The 16,945-nt window shown below is 41.8% G+C and overlaps 1 protein-coding gene across 14 annotated transcripts in view; it reads right to left on the bottom strand.

Moving 5' to 3' along the window:
• Window positions 1-16,945, bottom strand: part of RNF14 (ring finger protein 14) — a 46,776-nt gene that overhangs the window by 7,437 nt on the left and 22,394 nt on the right. For 3 of the 14 annotated variants that reach the window (XM_067732097.1, XM_067732098.1, XM_067732099.1), the window contains 4 exons: window positions 7,858-8,027; window positions 6,648-6,799; window positions 2,956-3,483; window positions 1,797-2,025 (listed from right to left, as the gene is read on the bottom strand). In XM_067732097.1, coding sequence (XP_067588198.1) covers window positions 1,797-2,025; window positions 2,956-3,483; window positions 6,648-6,799; window positions 7,858-8,011 — 1,063 coding nt within the window. In that variant the 5' untranslated portion in view covers window positions 8,012-8,027. Of the gene's footprint in view, window positions 1-1,796; window positions 2,026-2,955; window positions 3,484-6,647; window positions 6,800-7,857; window positions 8,040-9,231; window positions 9,399-10,698; window positions 10,833-11,449; window positions 11,693-11,713; window positions 11,938-16,945 lie in introns of those variants that run through there. The other 11 variants (XM_067732089.1, XM_067732088.1, XM_067732087.1 and 8 more) reach the window with 11 other exon arrangements.

Here is a 16,945-nt window from a genome sequence, read left to right as displayed (position 1 = left end):
AAACTAAAAGTAAGAGTTGCCATATGATCTAGCAATCCCACTCCTGGGCATGTATCCAGACAAAACTATAATTCAAAAAGATACCTATGTTCACAGCAGCACTATTTACAATAGCCAAGACATGGAAACAACCTAAATGTCCATCGCCAGAGGAATGGATAAAGAAGATGTGGTATGTATACAGATACAACAGAATATTACCCAGCCATAAAAAAGAATGAAATAAGGCCATTTGCAGCAACATGGATGGACTTAGAGATTATCATACTAAGTGAACTAAGTCATAAAGACAAATACCATATAATATCACTTACATGTGGAATCTAAAATATGACACAAATGAACCTATCTACAAAACAAAAAGAGACTCACAGACATATAAAACAGACTTGTGCTTGCCAAGGGGGAGGGGGCCTGGGGGAGAGATGGATTGGGAGATTGGGGTTACCAGATGCAAACTATTATATTTATATAGAATGGATAAACGACAAGGTCCTACTGTATAGCACAGGGAACTATATTCAATATCCTGTGATAAACCATAATGGAAAGGAATATAAAAAAGAATGTATACATATGTATAACTTAATCACTTTGCTGTGCAGCAAAAATTAACACATTTTAAATCAACTATATTTCAATAATTTAAATAAATAAATAAATACACAAACTAAACAAAAAATAGTTACCATTTTGCATTTTCCATACATTAGCCCATTCTCAAACTATGGTTAAGTACCAGTTTTTTTCCCTCACTCTGTCAAGGACCAGTACTTTTGCAAAATATAATCAAATGAATTATTAGAAAAATGAGGGTAAAAAGACAAAAAATATAAGCCTAAATTTTTATTAGATTTGACTGCCATAAAATTTAGTCAGTGAATAGCGATAGCAAAATCATTATTAAAGTTTCAAACACTGACTCTCAATTTCTGTATTTACCTTGTCACAGACCAGTATAACAACTACAACAACTTTAAGTAGCACTACAATAGGTCATTTCAAACTTACAGTAACCTTATGAAGTAGCTATTATCATCAGCCCTTTTAGTTTGAGAAAGACTAAGTCACCAAAGTCTAGTCAAATTGATGTCCAGGGCCCGATTCCTCAAACCTTAATCTAGATCAGAAATGGCTAACAGGTTTTACCTCCTGTGACTACCTCAATAGAGGGTGGCCTTCTGAAGCACTGTGTTGAGGAAGATTCTGAGGCCTCCCTGGGCTCACTGAGAAAAGCACTTGATGACTGATCAAACATGTGTACAGTGGAAACAAGAGTGATGGCTTAGATGCTCTGCATCTGCCGACCAGGATCTACATTATTCCATATTCATAGACAGAAATTACCCTGTCATTCCTTCCCTGGAATGCTCCCCCTGATATCTGCGTGGCTTGTTTCCTTACTTCCTTCAAGTCTTTACTCAAACCACTTTGCCAGCGAGGCCTCCCCTGGTTTTTCTAAATAAAATCCAAAGCCCCTTCCCCTTCAAAACACTTCATAGCCTGTCCCTGCTTTATTTTTTTTTCCCTCTTCAGCATTTACCACCATCGAATATTCTTATTTATTTTGTTTGCCTATCTCCCCCATTAGAATATAAGTTCCATGAGGGCATTTGGTCACTGCTGTATCCCCAGAACCTAGGACAGTAACTGACTCAAAAGTATGTGTTGAACAAACACAGAAGAACACAATTCTTCCAAACTGAAGAATTGAAGTGATGTCTCTTTTTATTTCCGGTGAGTGGGGGGAGGCGGGTGGAGCGCTGGGAGACTGAGTTCACACAGTTACAACCTACCTGCAGTCACCTTACATGGAGAAACCCCATGGTAGGTCAATCTGCATAAAGTACAGAAGGCAAAATTGCAGCTGGAACAGATGCCCATTGTGCAGCCAGGCTCCTGCATCACAGGCAGCTGGCAGGATGGGCGGGGGCAGTACACCACATCTGCCATCAGGTCCAAGGTAGACTGGAGGAGAAGGCGGTCATAACGGGCAAATAACTCTGCTTCCACTAGCTCTTTGACCTGGAGGGAAATATAAAACATCATAGGTTTGATGATTTCCCAACCAGTTCTGATCCTGAGGAGATCCTTAGGAAGCTAGTGTAAACCAGAGGCACATAAACTAAAACTCTACCTTCAAAATCAAACCAAGTTATAGGAGGTCTACATCTTGACTGAGATGGTGGTTACATGGGTCTACACATGTGTAAAAACTAAGCAGACAGGGCGAAGGGTGAGCTGTGACAGGGCGAGAGAGAGTCATGGACATATACACACTAACAAACGTAAGGTAGATAGCTAGTGGGAAGCAGCTGCATGGCACAGGGATATCAGCTCGGTGCTTTGTGACCTCCTGGAGGGGTGGGATAGGGAGGGTGGGAGGGAGGGAGACGCAAGAGGGAAGAGATATGGGAACATATGTATACGTATAACTGATTCACTTTGTTATAAAGTAGAAACTAACACACCATTGTAAAGCAATTATACCCCAATAAAGATGTTAAAAAAAAAAAAAAAAACTAAGCAGACAGTACACTTTAAATGAGTACATTTATGCCTTAATGGAGTTGACTGAAAAAACAAGGAAACCAAGCAGGCTGTCTTTAAAAGTCTGTAAAACATTTGGTTAACCATTCTAAGAGATAATAAGGAAGTACGACAGGGTCGTACTTCCCCCACCTAGCAGATGTACAGAGTAAATCACCAGAATTACTTTACTTTTTTAACTGCTCATCCCTGCGGAGGACCACACATTCCAAAGCCAGCAAAGGAAGCATTTACATTTGCTTAAACTAAGATCATGGCATTCTTGACGGATACAATGAAACAACTTGTAGGCTGGCTCCCAGGCCTCAGACCGCCCTGAGGAGCCCTACCAAGAAGCTCCTGAGAAAATGTCTCCCTTTGTGAGAGAGAATTAGGGGGCGGCTGTCAGCAGAGTAAAAGAGTTACCTGACCAGGCGTGGCCACTGAAGGGCACTTGGGTTCTGGGCAGTTGAGGCACTGAACTTGGCCATCTCTGATCTGGATTTCAAAGTAGTCCTTGAGACAGGCTTTGCAGTACACATGCCTGCACTCCAAGAAGTACATGCACTCACTACCCAGCTTCTCACAGAAGCAGATATTGCACAGGAACAATTTACTATTAAAGCATTTTATCTGTTGAGCCTGATCGAAGTCCAAGATTTCCTGGATCAGACTGGACAACGATTCCACATCCTGCACGGCTCTCTCGTCCACAACTTCCACTTGGTCTACATCAGATCCAGCAGCTCCTCCAAAATCTAGCTCTGTGTTGGAAGAAGCTTGAGCCATCCTCCTCTGAACTTTTTTCTGAGAACCCATCTTGAGTTCAAAAGGAGAGACAATATTCAGATACGCTAAGGTCTCTTCTTTAAGAAACTGCATCCAGGCAAACAGGACCACGCTGCCGCGGTGTTCTTCCCACAGGTTGTCTAAGTGCTTGCAGAGAGCAGACAGCTAGGGGAAAACACATGAGGATGCTGGTAAGTTTGGAAAGATGACGATGCTGTCAACTCCTGATTTCCCTTGAAATCTTTTTAGGTCAGGGTTTTCTACCTCCTAACATGATTTTTCACTTCTGTGATAAACTGTGCTGTACAACGGCATCAGTGTTCTTATCGAAGCACTTCTTAAACTATTCAGCAACACGAGCCACAGTAGAACACAAGGTCAGAAGCTAAAAGAAGTATCATTAAAACAAGAGAAACAGCAAGACTTTACCAAATGCAGAACTAGGTTTACATACGAGCCACTGCAATGGGGGACTTTTTCTGTTCTTTATTTTTCTTCACGTTAGTATTGCTACCTCGTGTAGGAGAAGAGATCTAGTTCTAAAATGAACTATTTCTATTCCTTGGAGTCCTAGCCCTGTAGGTACCCTACAATAATGATTAGGAAAAGAACAGTTTAAAAATACCATCCAAACCTTAAAATTAATTCTTTCAGTCGTATCAAGAAGCCACCTCGTGCGAAAGAATCACTAACAGAATCTAACCTCAGAGTCCTTGGTATTCAGATTTACAAGCTGATTTTAACTAAGCAATCTGGGCTTACATCAGATCCTGGCTAATAGAGGGAGGCAGGCTGATATTGAATCCAGACATGATTATAAGCCCTTAACATGGTTTGGCTGCCATAGGCAAAGCTCACATTTCCTAACCTAAGCAACCGAAGTTTAAACTATTTTGACTTTTCCTCCTTAAAACTGGTCTGTTCATGGGCTTCCCTGGTGGCGCAGTGGTTGAGAGTCCGCCTGCCGATGCAGGGGACACAGGTTCGTGCCCTGGTCTGGGAAGATCCCACATGCCGCGGAGCGGCTGGGCCCGTGAGCCATGGTCGCTGAGCCTGCGCGTCCGGAGCCTGTGCTCTGCAATGGGAGAGGCCACAACAGTGAGAGGCCCACGTACCGCAAAACAAAAAAAAACCCAAAAAGCTGGTCTGTTCAATTTGAAAGGCAAATATAATTAGATTTTCCATTAGAAATGTAAAATATTTTAAAGTAGAGCTCAGGAATCATAAGCAGCTTTTCTTTTTAAGGTAAACATCAAAAAATAAGCCTTCCAGATGTAAATAACTTTTGTAAATTTGAATACCAAGTGAAAAAGGACCACATTCTCTCTTCCTTATGCTGCGTAGTGCTATTCACTAAACCCTATACAGGCACAAAATTAAACACTTACTGACTACTTCAAGATTGGACAACTAATGCTTTTATACATTTGCATGAATATGCTTATATGATCAACCAGAAACCTGATGAAATCTTTAAAATGTAATAAATACTAAAAGGGAAGCCTTGTTCGTGAGTATTGTTTGAGCTACCAAGTCCAGTGGAGAAGCCATTCTCCTCCATCCTCTTTTCTTCTCTAGTCCCTTCTCAAAAGAGGCATCTGGGATGTACATAAATGTGAGGAATAAGGGAGGAAGAAAGAGAAGAGCATGAGAGAGACTGTGTATATATACTGGAAGAGGAATAATGGAAAATACTAGAAAACTAAACCCACTTCTATCTACCAACCAAATTCAGTGAGGGACAGGTCCATGAATCAACTTCACTATCAACAGGCGAAATTCATGATGCCAAGGAATCAGGGCTCAGTAACAAACAAGAATTGAAGGAAGGACAAAAATTTGATAGAGAACCCTACTGTAATTTTAGCTGTGTAACATAAAATAATGAATAACCCTCTTCTCCCCACACCCTAAAAGCCAGCATTAAGTAGATGCTATTTGGCTGGAATCTGAAACTGTATATGTGCAAACATGCATGGACATAAAGTATCAAGAGCTCTCTAGAGAAATGGGACTATAAATATCTAGATAATTCAGTCAACTCTCAGTGATCTAAATGTCAAACGTCGTTGATATTCTTGGGCAAATCATCCACTGTCTTGCATGTGTTGCCTCTGACACAGATATTAAAATGTAAGGTAAAATTCCTTTTTATTCTACATGTATTATTCTTTCTTAAAGTTTAATTTTGTTTTTAAACTGTAAGTTCAATTTTACAAAAGCACTCTCATCTAAAGATTAGACTGGTGATGAGCAGGGGTGGGAATGAAAATTACATGATCAAAAAGGAAAAACTGACAGCTGTTCCTTGAGGTCAAGTAACTCTGACAGCTTTTGTCTTAATACATCAGCCTATCAATCTTTATCATGACTTCTAGAATAACGGCTACTGATCCATTATCTACCCCAGAATACATTATATTAGCTTCAAGCCATATTTATGTCTCAATCAAGAGTTGAGGTTGTTACTAGAAAAAGATATACAACCCAGAGTAAATGAAGATCATAATATAAGATCTCAAGCCTTAATGAGATATCTACAGGAATCATACACATTTCTATTTGTGTGCATTCACACCTATGTGAGAGTAGTCAACAACTCTGTTATTAATATACAGACTTTAAAAAATAAAAGCACTCTTACGTTTTCTTAGGAAATATTTATTATAACTACATTAGCTCAATTTTAGTCCTCCTAACTACAATTAAATCTTTCATTTAAGGAATGGATAAGAAACTAAAAAAAAATAAAAAGCAATACCAGGGCTTCCCTGGTGGCGCAGTGGTTGAGAGTCCGCCTGCCAATGCAGGGGACACGGGTTCGTGCCCCGGTCCAGGAAGATCCCACATGCTGCGGAGCGGCTGGGCCCGTGAGCCATGGCTGCTGAGCCTGCGCGTCCGGAGCCTGGGCTCCACAGCGGGACAGGCCACAACAGTGAGAGGCCCACGTACCGAAAAAAAAAACCAAAAAACAAAAAAAAGCAATACCAACATCTAAGGAAAATGAGGAGGACCTTATAGTATCCATTACAATACAGATTAAATAGGAAAATAACAAGACAAAGAGAGAAACAATTTACTTGATTAAAAATTACTCCTACTGCAATTCAAAATGATTAATCGTTCTAATTACGCCATTCTTTTCTAAAACACCAAACATTTTCAATTTATTAACATTACAATTCATGAAGGCAAGGGAAAAAAAAATTACAAAATCAAACCCATTTGTTCTTCATGCACTGAATTCAAGATCATCAAGGTAGTGTTCAATTAAAGATGATTTTTAAGTTTCTAAAGATGGATAGGAGAAATTAAGTTTCGGGTCTAACCTGAGTTGGTGACAGCCATTTGCCACTAAGTGTGAATGAAGGTGGGGCGGAGGATGGATAATCTGGTGGCAGTTCAAAGTTCAGCACAAGTGGAGGCAGAAAGCAAATGGTGTATTCAAAGCCACTATTCTGGAGACACTCATTTGAATTGCCTGAACCAAAAACAAAGATTAGAAAGGATCAGTTGGTCAACACTTGAGTGTCCGTTACTGCTGAGCAGTGCTCAAGAAAAACGTAATGCTTTGGTTGAGGGGATAAAAACCCTCCCCCAAAGCACCTTCTATTCCCTAATGTTACTTCGTAGCCGCCACCTTAAAAAAAAAATCTTGTAAGCCCTTAAAAAAATCTACTAAGCATCATGAAATTTAAAATGAAGATACACAACTTATTCTTGTATACACTTTTGAGTATAATTCCTAACACTAATGACAAGTAATAACACAATATTTTCTTTTGTTGTTGTTTTACAGTAGATGATTAAAGACACAATCTAGAGAAAAGGACGTTTATTTCTATCAAAGAGCCATGACCTACTTAGACCAGCATGTGCCAACTACCCATGAATCATAGTTGGGAGAATTTGTGCCAGTACAAGGATCTCTTGAGGGCAAGACACAACACACAACACTCTCACAATCAAAGTTTCATTTTCAGTTATCACACTTAATTTGTTTACTCAAAGCCTTTATAGTAGAAACATTTTAAGAAAGTGTTCACAGATGACATCTGGTACATTGGTATCAAAAGTACCAGTTTTCAACTTTTTTCTGAAGCAGAAGGTCACAGAGTAGCAGCAAGTGTCATGTGTTTATGGTGGTTGAAAAGATTCTGGAAACCAAACAGTATTAACAACCGCCATGGTACTTTAAGTCTTTCCAAGTGTTTTCACATATATTATTTCATTTTCTCTTTTATTATCCCTATTTAACAGCCAATGACTCATGGCTAATGAACTGCTAGTTAAGACGATTAGGATGCATGAAATATGCAGGATAATATCCGAATTCAGTGATCAAAAAGGCAGAATCAAATTGAAAATTGTTCACCCCCAGCTCAATTTTCAATTAAAAGAGAAACAGGCATTAAATCTGTAATACTACCATATATCACTAATGCCTATAAATACAAGATGATAAATAATTTAGGGTACACTAAGAAACTGAGAATAACCTTTATTTAGAAAAATCTGTTTAAGAGAATATTAACTAACCGCTCACAAATATCTTGAAATTTTGTGGTAAGTCCAAATAGATCCTGGTTTCTCCACCTTGGACAGACTCTGCTTTTCTAAATTCATCTCCATCATAAATACTCGCCAGGGCCAGCAATTCATCCTCCTGAGCTTCTCGGTCTTCTGACGACATTTAATTTTCTGAGGAGCTGAAGACAATCATTCAAGTCAGTTAAGAACAGAAAAGGCACAGAGTTTGGAAAAGTCTAGCGGCACTGTCCACGGCCCCCCCGCACACCCCCCAAAAAGAAAGTTCCTCAAAAACAACTGCAAAGAATTAATCAATATTCTCACTTTTCTGTCAAACTAAAAATGACAGGCATATCTAATATTCCAGTAGCTCTGCAACAGTAACAGCCTTTTCCAGAAAGGAGAGTTGTGTTTCTTTTAATTGCTCACTTTATCAGTTAGGTATGATTTAAGAAAAAAAGCACAATCAAAGAAATCACAAATTAGTTTGACTTGCCCACTGAACTTCGGAAAATGCCTTGCTCATAAAAGTAGTCAAAGTATACTTGATATGCTTAAAAATAAATGAATTTTTTAAATCCACAGCAATCTCTAGGACAGGTTTTCTCAATCTCTGCGCTACTGACATTTTGGAACAAACAATTGTTGTGGGAGGTTATCCTGTGCATTAGAGGATGTATATCAGCATCCCTGGCTTCAACCTACTAGATACCAATAGCATCCCTTTCCCTCAAGAGTTGTGACAGTCACAAATATCGCCAGACACAGCCAAATATCCCCCCCTTGCACAGGGAAGGCAGAAGAAAATTGCTCCCAGTTGAGACCACCCTACTCTAGAGAATGTTACAGGGACAGATACTATGTAAGACAGATAACTGAGGAAGTAGCAAAATAACATTAAATTTTTGAAACAATAATGAATTTTGTCAAATCAATTGTAACATTTATCATTTTTTAAGGTAACACCAACCGTGAAAATATGCTACAATTAAATTGTACAATGCTTTTTAATCACAGCAACTGAAAGATGCGCCACACTATCAGATAATTTAAATGTGCAAAAAATATGTAGTGAGAATCTACGAAAATTACTTTAATAAAACCACCACCAAAATTACCATTCTATCAATTAAAATACTGGACTATAACTGCATTTGCAAATATGCTCCCTCTTGGCTGAAATATTTTTCTAAACTGAAATGCACAGAATTGAAAAGTTAGGACATGGTTTTTCACATTATAAAATACTACAAAACTTAGACAAATTCATTTAAAATGATTCCATTTTCAAAAAGTACGTTTTTCCAGCAGATGATAACAGTTCTCTGCTTGAGCTGTGTCCCTAAGACACAGTGACATATTCTATTTGAGGTCAGTTAGTACCTGTTAATAACAACCAGAAGAAAAGGATATTAGCATTGCAGTCCGTATTTCAGCTCAGTTTGGAACTCACGCAAATCTCATTTATTCTCCAGATGATGGAGATGAGACTGCTGAAGCTGGATAAGAGGCCAAGATGTGGAACTCATACTAGGTATACTACAGAAATCCTGCCAATTGCAGAAAAAAAAATACAAAAGATGGTGTTAGGACCCTCTCCAAATTTAAATTCTGAATTTCCGTTACCATCACTTAAATCAAACACATCCTAACACACAGTCAATCCTAATCTACAGCTGCATATTACTCTCCTAGGTCAGCCTAACTGAGGCACGTGGTTGAACGGACATGTGCATGTCCCCAGTAATAAGAGCACCCTTCTTATCTGACTGCCTTCAGCCCCAGGAGAAGCTGAGGAGAAACACTGAGGTCCTATGAGAGGACAGTACAGCATGCTCCCATAGCAAATGACTTCCTGCGGTTTTCTTGATTTTGTTTTTCCTTTCCTCTTCTGCTTCCTCTATTCCTTCACTTCCTATCCCCCTCCAGTTTGTCCTCTTGCCTGCTAATGAATTAATCCTGCCAGGGACACTCAACATTAGGTTAATTTAAGCAAGACAGCAGGATATTTGAAAACAAAACAATAAAAGCGCGCACGCACGCACGCACGCGCACACACACACACTTTTAAGTCCTATTCTAAATGCTTTACCAGGCTTCTTAACTGGGAATGAAGGAGAAGGGGAGAGTGGTCCATAGATGGGTTTTAGAGAATCCTATGAACATCCTAATATTATATGCAAAAAATATGATATAAAACCATAATTTTAAAACCAAATTCTCAGATGTGTGACTCCCAAATAAGCTAAGAATGAAATTCAGGATTAATTTACATTTACTGAGTAGTATTACTATGTACTATACCGTCTTTTCACATTACTTAATTGTAAACAATTTTACCAGGTGTAGTACATGGTGATAATGTAATTAAGCTTTTTGTTTCTTCCTGTTCAAACATTATAAATGGGATGAGATGAATTTATAGTTTCTGGTTTTAGATTAGTGTTCTCTACCTTGTCTGCATGGTAGAATCACCTGAGAAGCTACTTTTAAAATCCCAATACCCAGGCGATACCCCAGAGCAATTCAATCAGGCATCAGTAGCTATCCAAGCTCTCCACGTGATTCTAATGAGCAGCCAGGCTTAAGCTCTACTCCAAGCTGTTTGAAATCGGCAGCTCCTCATGACCTACCCCACCAGACCCCAGCTTCTGAAGCTGCCACTGGGTCCCAGTCCCTTAATTCAGATCGCTGACCTAGATTTCCTTCTGATTCTATCCATTCAGCTTTCAAGACCCACATCCAAAGCCCCTATTCCACGTAAAAATTTCCAATTAGATATCATGTCTTTCTTTAAAAATCCAGCAAACTCTTCTACTATAACTTTCCTATGATATTGTCACAACCCACCTTGCATTACAGTTCTTCCTCTGAACTTGCACTTCCTCTCCTACCAGACCGCATTAGCTCCTTAAGGGTGAGGATCAAGTCTTTTGCAACTGCGTATATTGTTCTCAGCATCTAGCAGTGCCTTACATTAGACACTGGAAAAAGTGAGAACTGAATTGGGGTGAGATGCACTGTGCTCTTATGGGGGACTAGAATCAAGGTTCAGTGACAGCGTTGCCACATCCCACTAGGAGCAGGTTGGGTCGGTCGTCACAATAACCGTAAGAACAGTCACTTAGGGAGCTCTTGCCGTGTGTCAGCCATTGTGCTAAGCCCTTTAAATGCATTAGCTCGTTACATTCCCACAGCCCCATGGAGCAAGTCCTGGCCCTACTTCCATTATACAGAGAAAAATGACATTTTAAGTCCTTGCTGGCCCAAAATCACACATCTAATACATAACTAAACCTGGATTCGGACCACCCTGTTTCCTCAGCCGTAACACGGGAACGAGAATAAACCCCGGTGCCACGACGCAAGAGAGAATTCAAGTTTAATATTACTTTTGGCAAACCGGAAACCGCTACATCAGTGAGGGAAGGCCCCTCCTCCTCCGGGTTTCCCTTGGGCCTGGGAAAATCCTACTCATACTCCCAGGCCACACCGTGCGGGCTCCAGCGCTGGGGTCTGCCCTGGCTCCGGGCTCAGCACGCCGCTGCCGGTGTCTCCGCCGCTCACCGCGGGGTGTGGAGTCCTTGTTTGTGAGACTCACCTACAACTTGGGGGCAGGCCCGAGCCCTGCTACCTGCCCCGGCGCTTGGATACGGAGGGCGCTGCACGGGTGTGGGCCGGCCCGGGGCGTCCCAAAGGAGCAGGGCCTGGTCCTTCCCCTTCCTCCTCTAAGCGCCCCGTGGGTCTTAGCCGGGCCGGGCTGTGGGCGCCCAGTCCCGGGTCTGGGGAGCTGAAGCCCGCTGAGCAGTCCCGGCCCGGCCGCCCTTCTCTGCCTCGCGCGCCCGGAGCGCAGTCCCCACCGTACCTTCCGGCTGCCCCGCCGTGCCGGGCCCGACAGTTCCGCCCTCCACCCTAGCTTCGGATCCCCTCACCTCCACTCGCCGGCTCCGCCTGGAGACGCCCGGCTCAACCAGCGTACCGCCTCTTCAGTCTTCGGAGCTGTCAGCTGAGCGGCGCGGATCTGGCTGAGAGTCCCCCGCGTGAGAAGGGCTCTGCGCAGCCGCCTTGACCGCCCCGGCCCCTCGGCCGCCCCCCGCAGGTCAAAGGCGGCGCTGCAGGAGCGACCATCGTCACCCGTACCGCAGCCCTGCACACTTAATAAGTATGCCTCTGGAGAAGTTGACACAAATGCAGATTCTGGGGCCCCCTACCCAGGGGGGTCCTTTCAGTACTTCTGTGACAGTGTCCGGAAATTAGAATTTTTACCAGTCCCTACAGATGATCATGAGGCAGCGATCTACCGGGGGGGCAGACGTTCCTATAACAATCCCAGACCTGCTCCCCAGATAGACTACGCAAGCCTCTTCTCCCTCCTCGGATCCCGGCCTCAGAAATGCTGCCCATCTTTCTGGCACCTCCACTATGAAGGCATTCACTTATTGTTCATAACAGTAATAACTACCATGTTTACTAAGCGTAGGATGCTTCAGGCCCTGTGCTACGTGCTTTATGTAAATTTTCTCTTTATCTTCACTATAACCTTATGATTTCGGTACCATCTGTTATTCCCACTTTACGAGTGAGAAAACTGAAACTTAGAGAGGTTCAAGAATTTACCAAAGGGTACACGATTATTAACAGGCTGAGTGGGAGTTAAAATTACATGTCCCCTACCTCATGCCATATGCAAAAATTAACTGAAAATGGATCAAAGACCTAAATGTAAAAGGTAAAACTAAAAAACTCTTAAAAGGAAACGTTGGAATAAATCACGAACTTGGATTATGCAGTAGGTTCTTAGATATGAAAAAAAGCACAAGAAACGAAAGAAAAAGTAGATAAATTGGGTTCATTAAAATTAAAAACTTTTTTGGCTTCCCTGGTGGCGCAGTGGTTGACAATCTGCCTGCCAATGCAGGGGACGAGGGTTCGAGCCCTGGACTGGGAAGATCCCACATGCCACGGGGCAACTGGGCCCGTGAGCCACAACTACTGAGCCTGCGTGTCTGGAGCCTGTGCTCCGCAACAAGAGAGGCCACGACAGTGAGAGGCCCGCACACCGCAATGAAGGGTGGCCCCCGCTTGCCGCAACTAGAGAAAGCCCTCGCACAGAAACGAAGACCCAACACAGCCAAAAATATTAATTAATTATTTATTTATTTTTTAAAAAGAACAGTTTAAAAAGAAATTAAAAACTTTTGTGCTTCAAAGGACATTATCAAGAAAGTGAAAAGACAACCCACAGAATAGGAGAACATATCTGAAAATCATATATCTGATAAAGGTTTAATAACCAGAACATATAAAGAACTCCTACAACTTGACAATAGAAAGACCAGTAACCCAATTTAAAAATGGGCAAAGGATCTGAATAGACATTTCTCGAAAGAAGATATACAAGTGGTCAGCAAGCATGTGAAAAATACTCAACATCATTAGTCACCAGGGAAATCAAAACCCTAATGAGAAGCTACTTCATACTCACTAGGACTGCTATAATTAAAAGAAAAAAAAACAAAAAAAACAAGCCCATAGATACAGAGAACCATTTGGTGGTTGCCAGAGGTAGGGGGTGGGCAAATTGCGTGAAGATACAGCTTCCAATTATAAAATAAATAGGTCATTGGGATGTTATGTGCACCGTGGTGACTATAGTACATAATACTGTATCGTACACGGTATTTGAAAGCTGCGAAGAGAATAAATCTTAAAAGTTTTCCTCACAAGAAAAAAATCTGTATGTATGGTGACGGATGTTAACTAGACTGATTGTGGAAATCATTTCTCAATACATACACATATTGAATCACTGTGATATACCTGAAACTAACATAACGTTTTATGTAAATTACACCTCAATAACAATTTTTAAAAAGAAGACAGATAATAACAAGTGTTGGTGGGAATGTGGAGAAATTGGAACCCTCATATGTTGCTTTTGGGAATGTAAAATGGTGTAGCCACTCTGGAAAACAGAGGGTCTGCATTTTCATTTTGTGCTGGGCTTCACAAATTACGATGCTGGTCCTGCACCCAGGAGAAAGGAAAAGCCAAGTGGGAAAAAAAATCGGGCACTGGAAGGGCTTACCTGACTGCCACAGAAGGGAAATTTTTGAAATGCAAATAATCAGCCCTAATTTTCTGTACTGTAAATCTTGACCATTACAGAACAGAAAACTAACTACCCCTGTAATGGACACCAGAACCAGAAATATACTCCTTAAAAACGTAAAGGAAGGAAGAAGACTCTCTGAAGCCATTCACTAATATCACTGTTCATGTTTAGCCAAAGGAAATAAAATCAAGAGAGAAATGCATGGCAACCGTACCGCAGAGTGCTTGGAGGTGAGACCACAAACACAGAAAGAGACCTCCCAGATGCAAAAAGTGAGGGAGCCGAAGAACCAGGTCGGGAAATTCTCACAAAGTCGGAGTAGGAGGTGAATTGTGACATCACATCATGACTTCATGTCAGAGGTCACAGGATGGAGGGAATAGAAGGGAGGATTTCAAAGCAGTGTTAATAATTTGGATGAATGTTTAAAGTGGACTAAGCATTCAGAGTCCAGTTTGGAGGTCAGGATTGGATAAAGAGAGTTTTCTACTTAATTTTCTTTTTAGACTCCATAAAAATAACATTTTTGTATCTTTGGTTTTATGTGACTGGCGTTATGTCGTTTGGTTTTAAATTGAGCTATCCCCACGTGCCCAGCCCTTCACTGTGCTAAGCATTTTACACGCATTGTCCCATTTAAACACCCAGGACCCCATGACCAAGGTAATTTTATCTCCCCATTTCACAAATCAGGAACTTGAGGCACTAAGGGGTGAAATGATTTTACCGGTGTCATTCAGTGGTGACATATAGTATCAGGACCAATTCTGCATCAGTCTGACCCTCTCTTAGAGCCTGTGAAAGAACTAGGGTTTGTTGAAACAGAAATACAGAATAAAATCATTCTGGCTTTAAGAATTAAAAGGGGAGGCCCTAGGAAAGTCAGGATTACAGTTTATGACATCATGATAGGTGAGAATGAAGATACAAAGAGAGAGAGAAAGAGACCCAACGCCATACCCCGTCCCCAGGGACACTAGATGATGATGGAGTCTAGGGCTAGGAGAGGATGGGGTGTGTGACCTAGGCCAGAGGTCAAGACCCAGGCCATTGGGTAGAGATGCAGGAGTAAGTCACAAAATACGTCTGGTCTTGTAGGGACCAGCAGGCTTCCATCAGGAACTGCACTGCTTCCCGTCCATCACTGGCATCCAAATGGTGTCCAGAGACTTTGCTGAGCTCATCCCACCTGCCCAGAGGGGACAGCCTCCTTTTCAATGGCCACCACTCACAAGCACCCCTGAAACAAGCCTTGACGTAGAGAGGGGCAGCAGTGTGGAAGGGAAAGCCCTGCCCCAACTCTGGGACAGGACTGGACAGTGGTGAGCCCCACCTCATTACAGAAGTATCACTGCTGGTCTCCTGTCGTTATGTATTTGTTCACTCTGTAGATCTCAAAAAATTTACCATTATCACCTGGGAATCTGAAAAATTGGTGTTTCTTTAAAACGGGGGCTTCATCCTCAAAAAAAAATTGAGAGCTACTACACTAAAAGCAATTATAAATAATTAACAACTAGAGCGCTACTCATGTCCCATGCCCCACTCTAAATGTTCTGTATTGACTAACCTAAACCTGACAGTAACCCTGTATCATATTACCATCATCGTCATCCCTATTTTAAGGCTAAAGAGACTGATCACAGAGAAGTTAAGTGGCTTGCCACTGTCACACAGATAGGAAATTACAAAGCCAGGCTTTGAGCCCAGGCAATTGGAGTCCTGAGCCCACATTACTAACCCTAATGCTATGCTTAGATCAAGTTTACACTTTGCTCATGCAAAGTGCTCAGGTCTGTAAGGAGAAATAGCCAGACTACCTGTGTGGCCAGCTTCCCTGGTCAGCGTAGCTCAAACAATACCTCAGGTCATCCCAGGGTTATATAAAAACAGACTCGTAGAGAGGCTTGCGGTGGCTAACAGTACAAAAATGTTTTCTGCGCTTCTGATGCAAAAGGTAAAATTTGATTTACAATAATAGGCAAAGAATGATCATGTTTATGCTTGCAAACTGGGACTTCATTATTATTCCCCCGAATAACAGTGAAAAGGGTTTTGTAACCCCAAGGTAACATGGCGCTGTAAGAAAGAAAGAGGGGTGAGATTTAGCAGCGGCCATCATAAATCAGTGTATGGCTGTTTCTCTCGGAGCTCCAGGCTCAACTCCTGGCTGTCATAAACTTATAAAGGGGAGCCCCACGAGAATTTATGTAACGATGGCAGGACTCATTTTCCTTCCTGCAAGAATCTTTCTGAAGCAAGGTGAGAATTAGGCTGATTAGATTCCATGTGAAGAAAGAAAACCAAACCAATGGAAAGGGGAAAATGTGGGTCAGCTTTAGCTATTTACCACTTCCCTTGCCAAAGAAACCCTGACCTTGTAAATGGAGAAGAACATGCTGAATTCCACCAAATCAATGAGCGGCTGAGGGCTTCCCTGGTGGCGCAGTGGTTGAGTCCGCCTGCCGACGCAGGGGACACGGGTTCGTGCCCCGGTCCGGGAAGATCCCACATGCCGCGGAGCAGCTGGGCCCGTGAGCCATGGCCGCTGAGCCTGCGCGTCCGGAGCCTGTGCTCCGCAACGGGAGAGGCCAAAACGGTGAGAGGCCCGCGTACTGCAAAAAAAAAAAGAGTGGCTGGATGACCGAATAAATTAATGAATGAGTGTGATCCAGGCTTTCTCTGGGGTGGTTCTTCCAGTGTGAGAACAGTTCCATCCTAGAGTCACCGAGAAATGCTGAATACATAACAAGGCCAATCAACAGAGTCAGCCTCTGAATATTCATGCACAGATGATGCTCCCAGTCAATATGTTTGATTTTTGTGTTTACTGATAGATTTTCAAATTCACTGTGTAAACCAAAGTTCTAAAAGTAAAAAGAAGAGGAAAAATGAAAACAGAAAAGAACTTGTGGTAAGATCATACATTACTTCTGGATAGGATTGCCAGATAAAAATACTAAAAATTTTTCATTGTTTATC

The sequence above is a fragment of the Pseudorca crassidens genome, chromosome 3, assembly GCF_039906515.1.
Source record: "Pseudorca crassidens isolate mPseCra1 chromosome 3, mPseCra1.hap1, whole genome shotgun sequence".
Taxonomy (NCBI): Eukaryota; Metazoa; Chordata; class Mammalia; order Artiodactyla; family Delphinidae; genus Pseudorca; species Pseudorca crassidens.
This window is presented reverse-complemented; position numbering and strand designations above follow the sequence as displayed.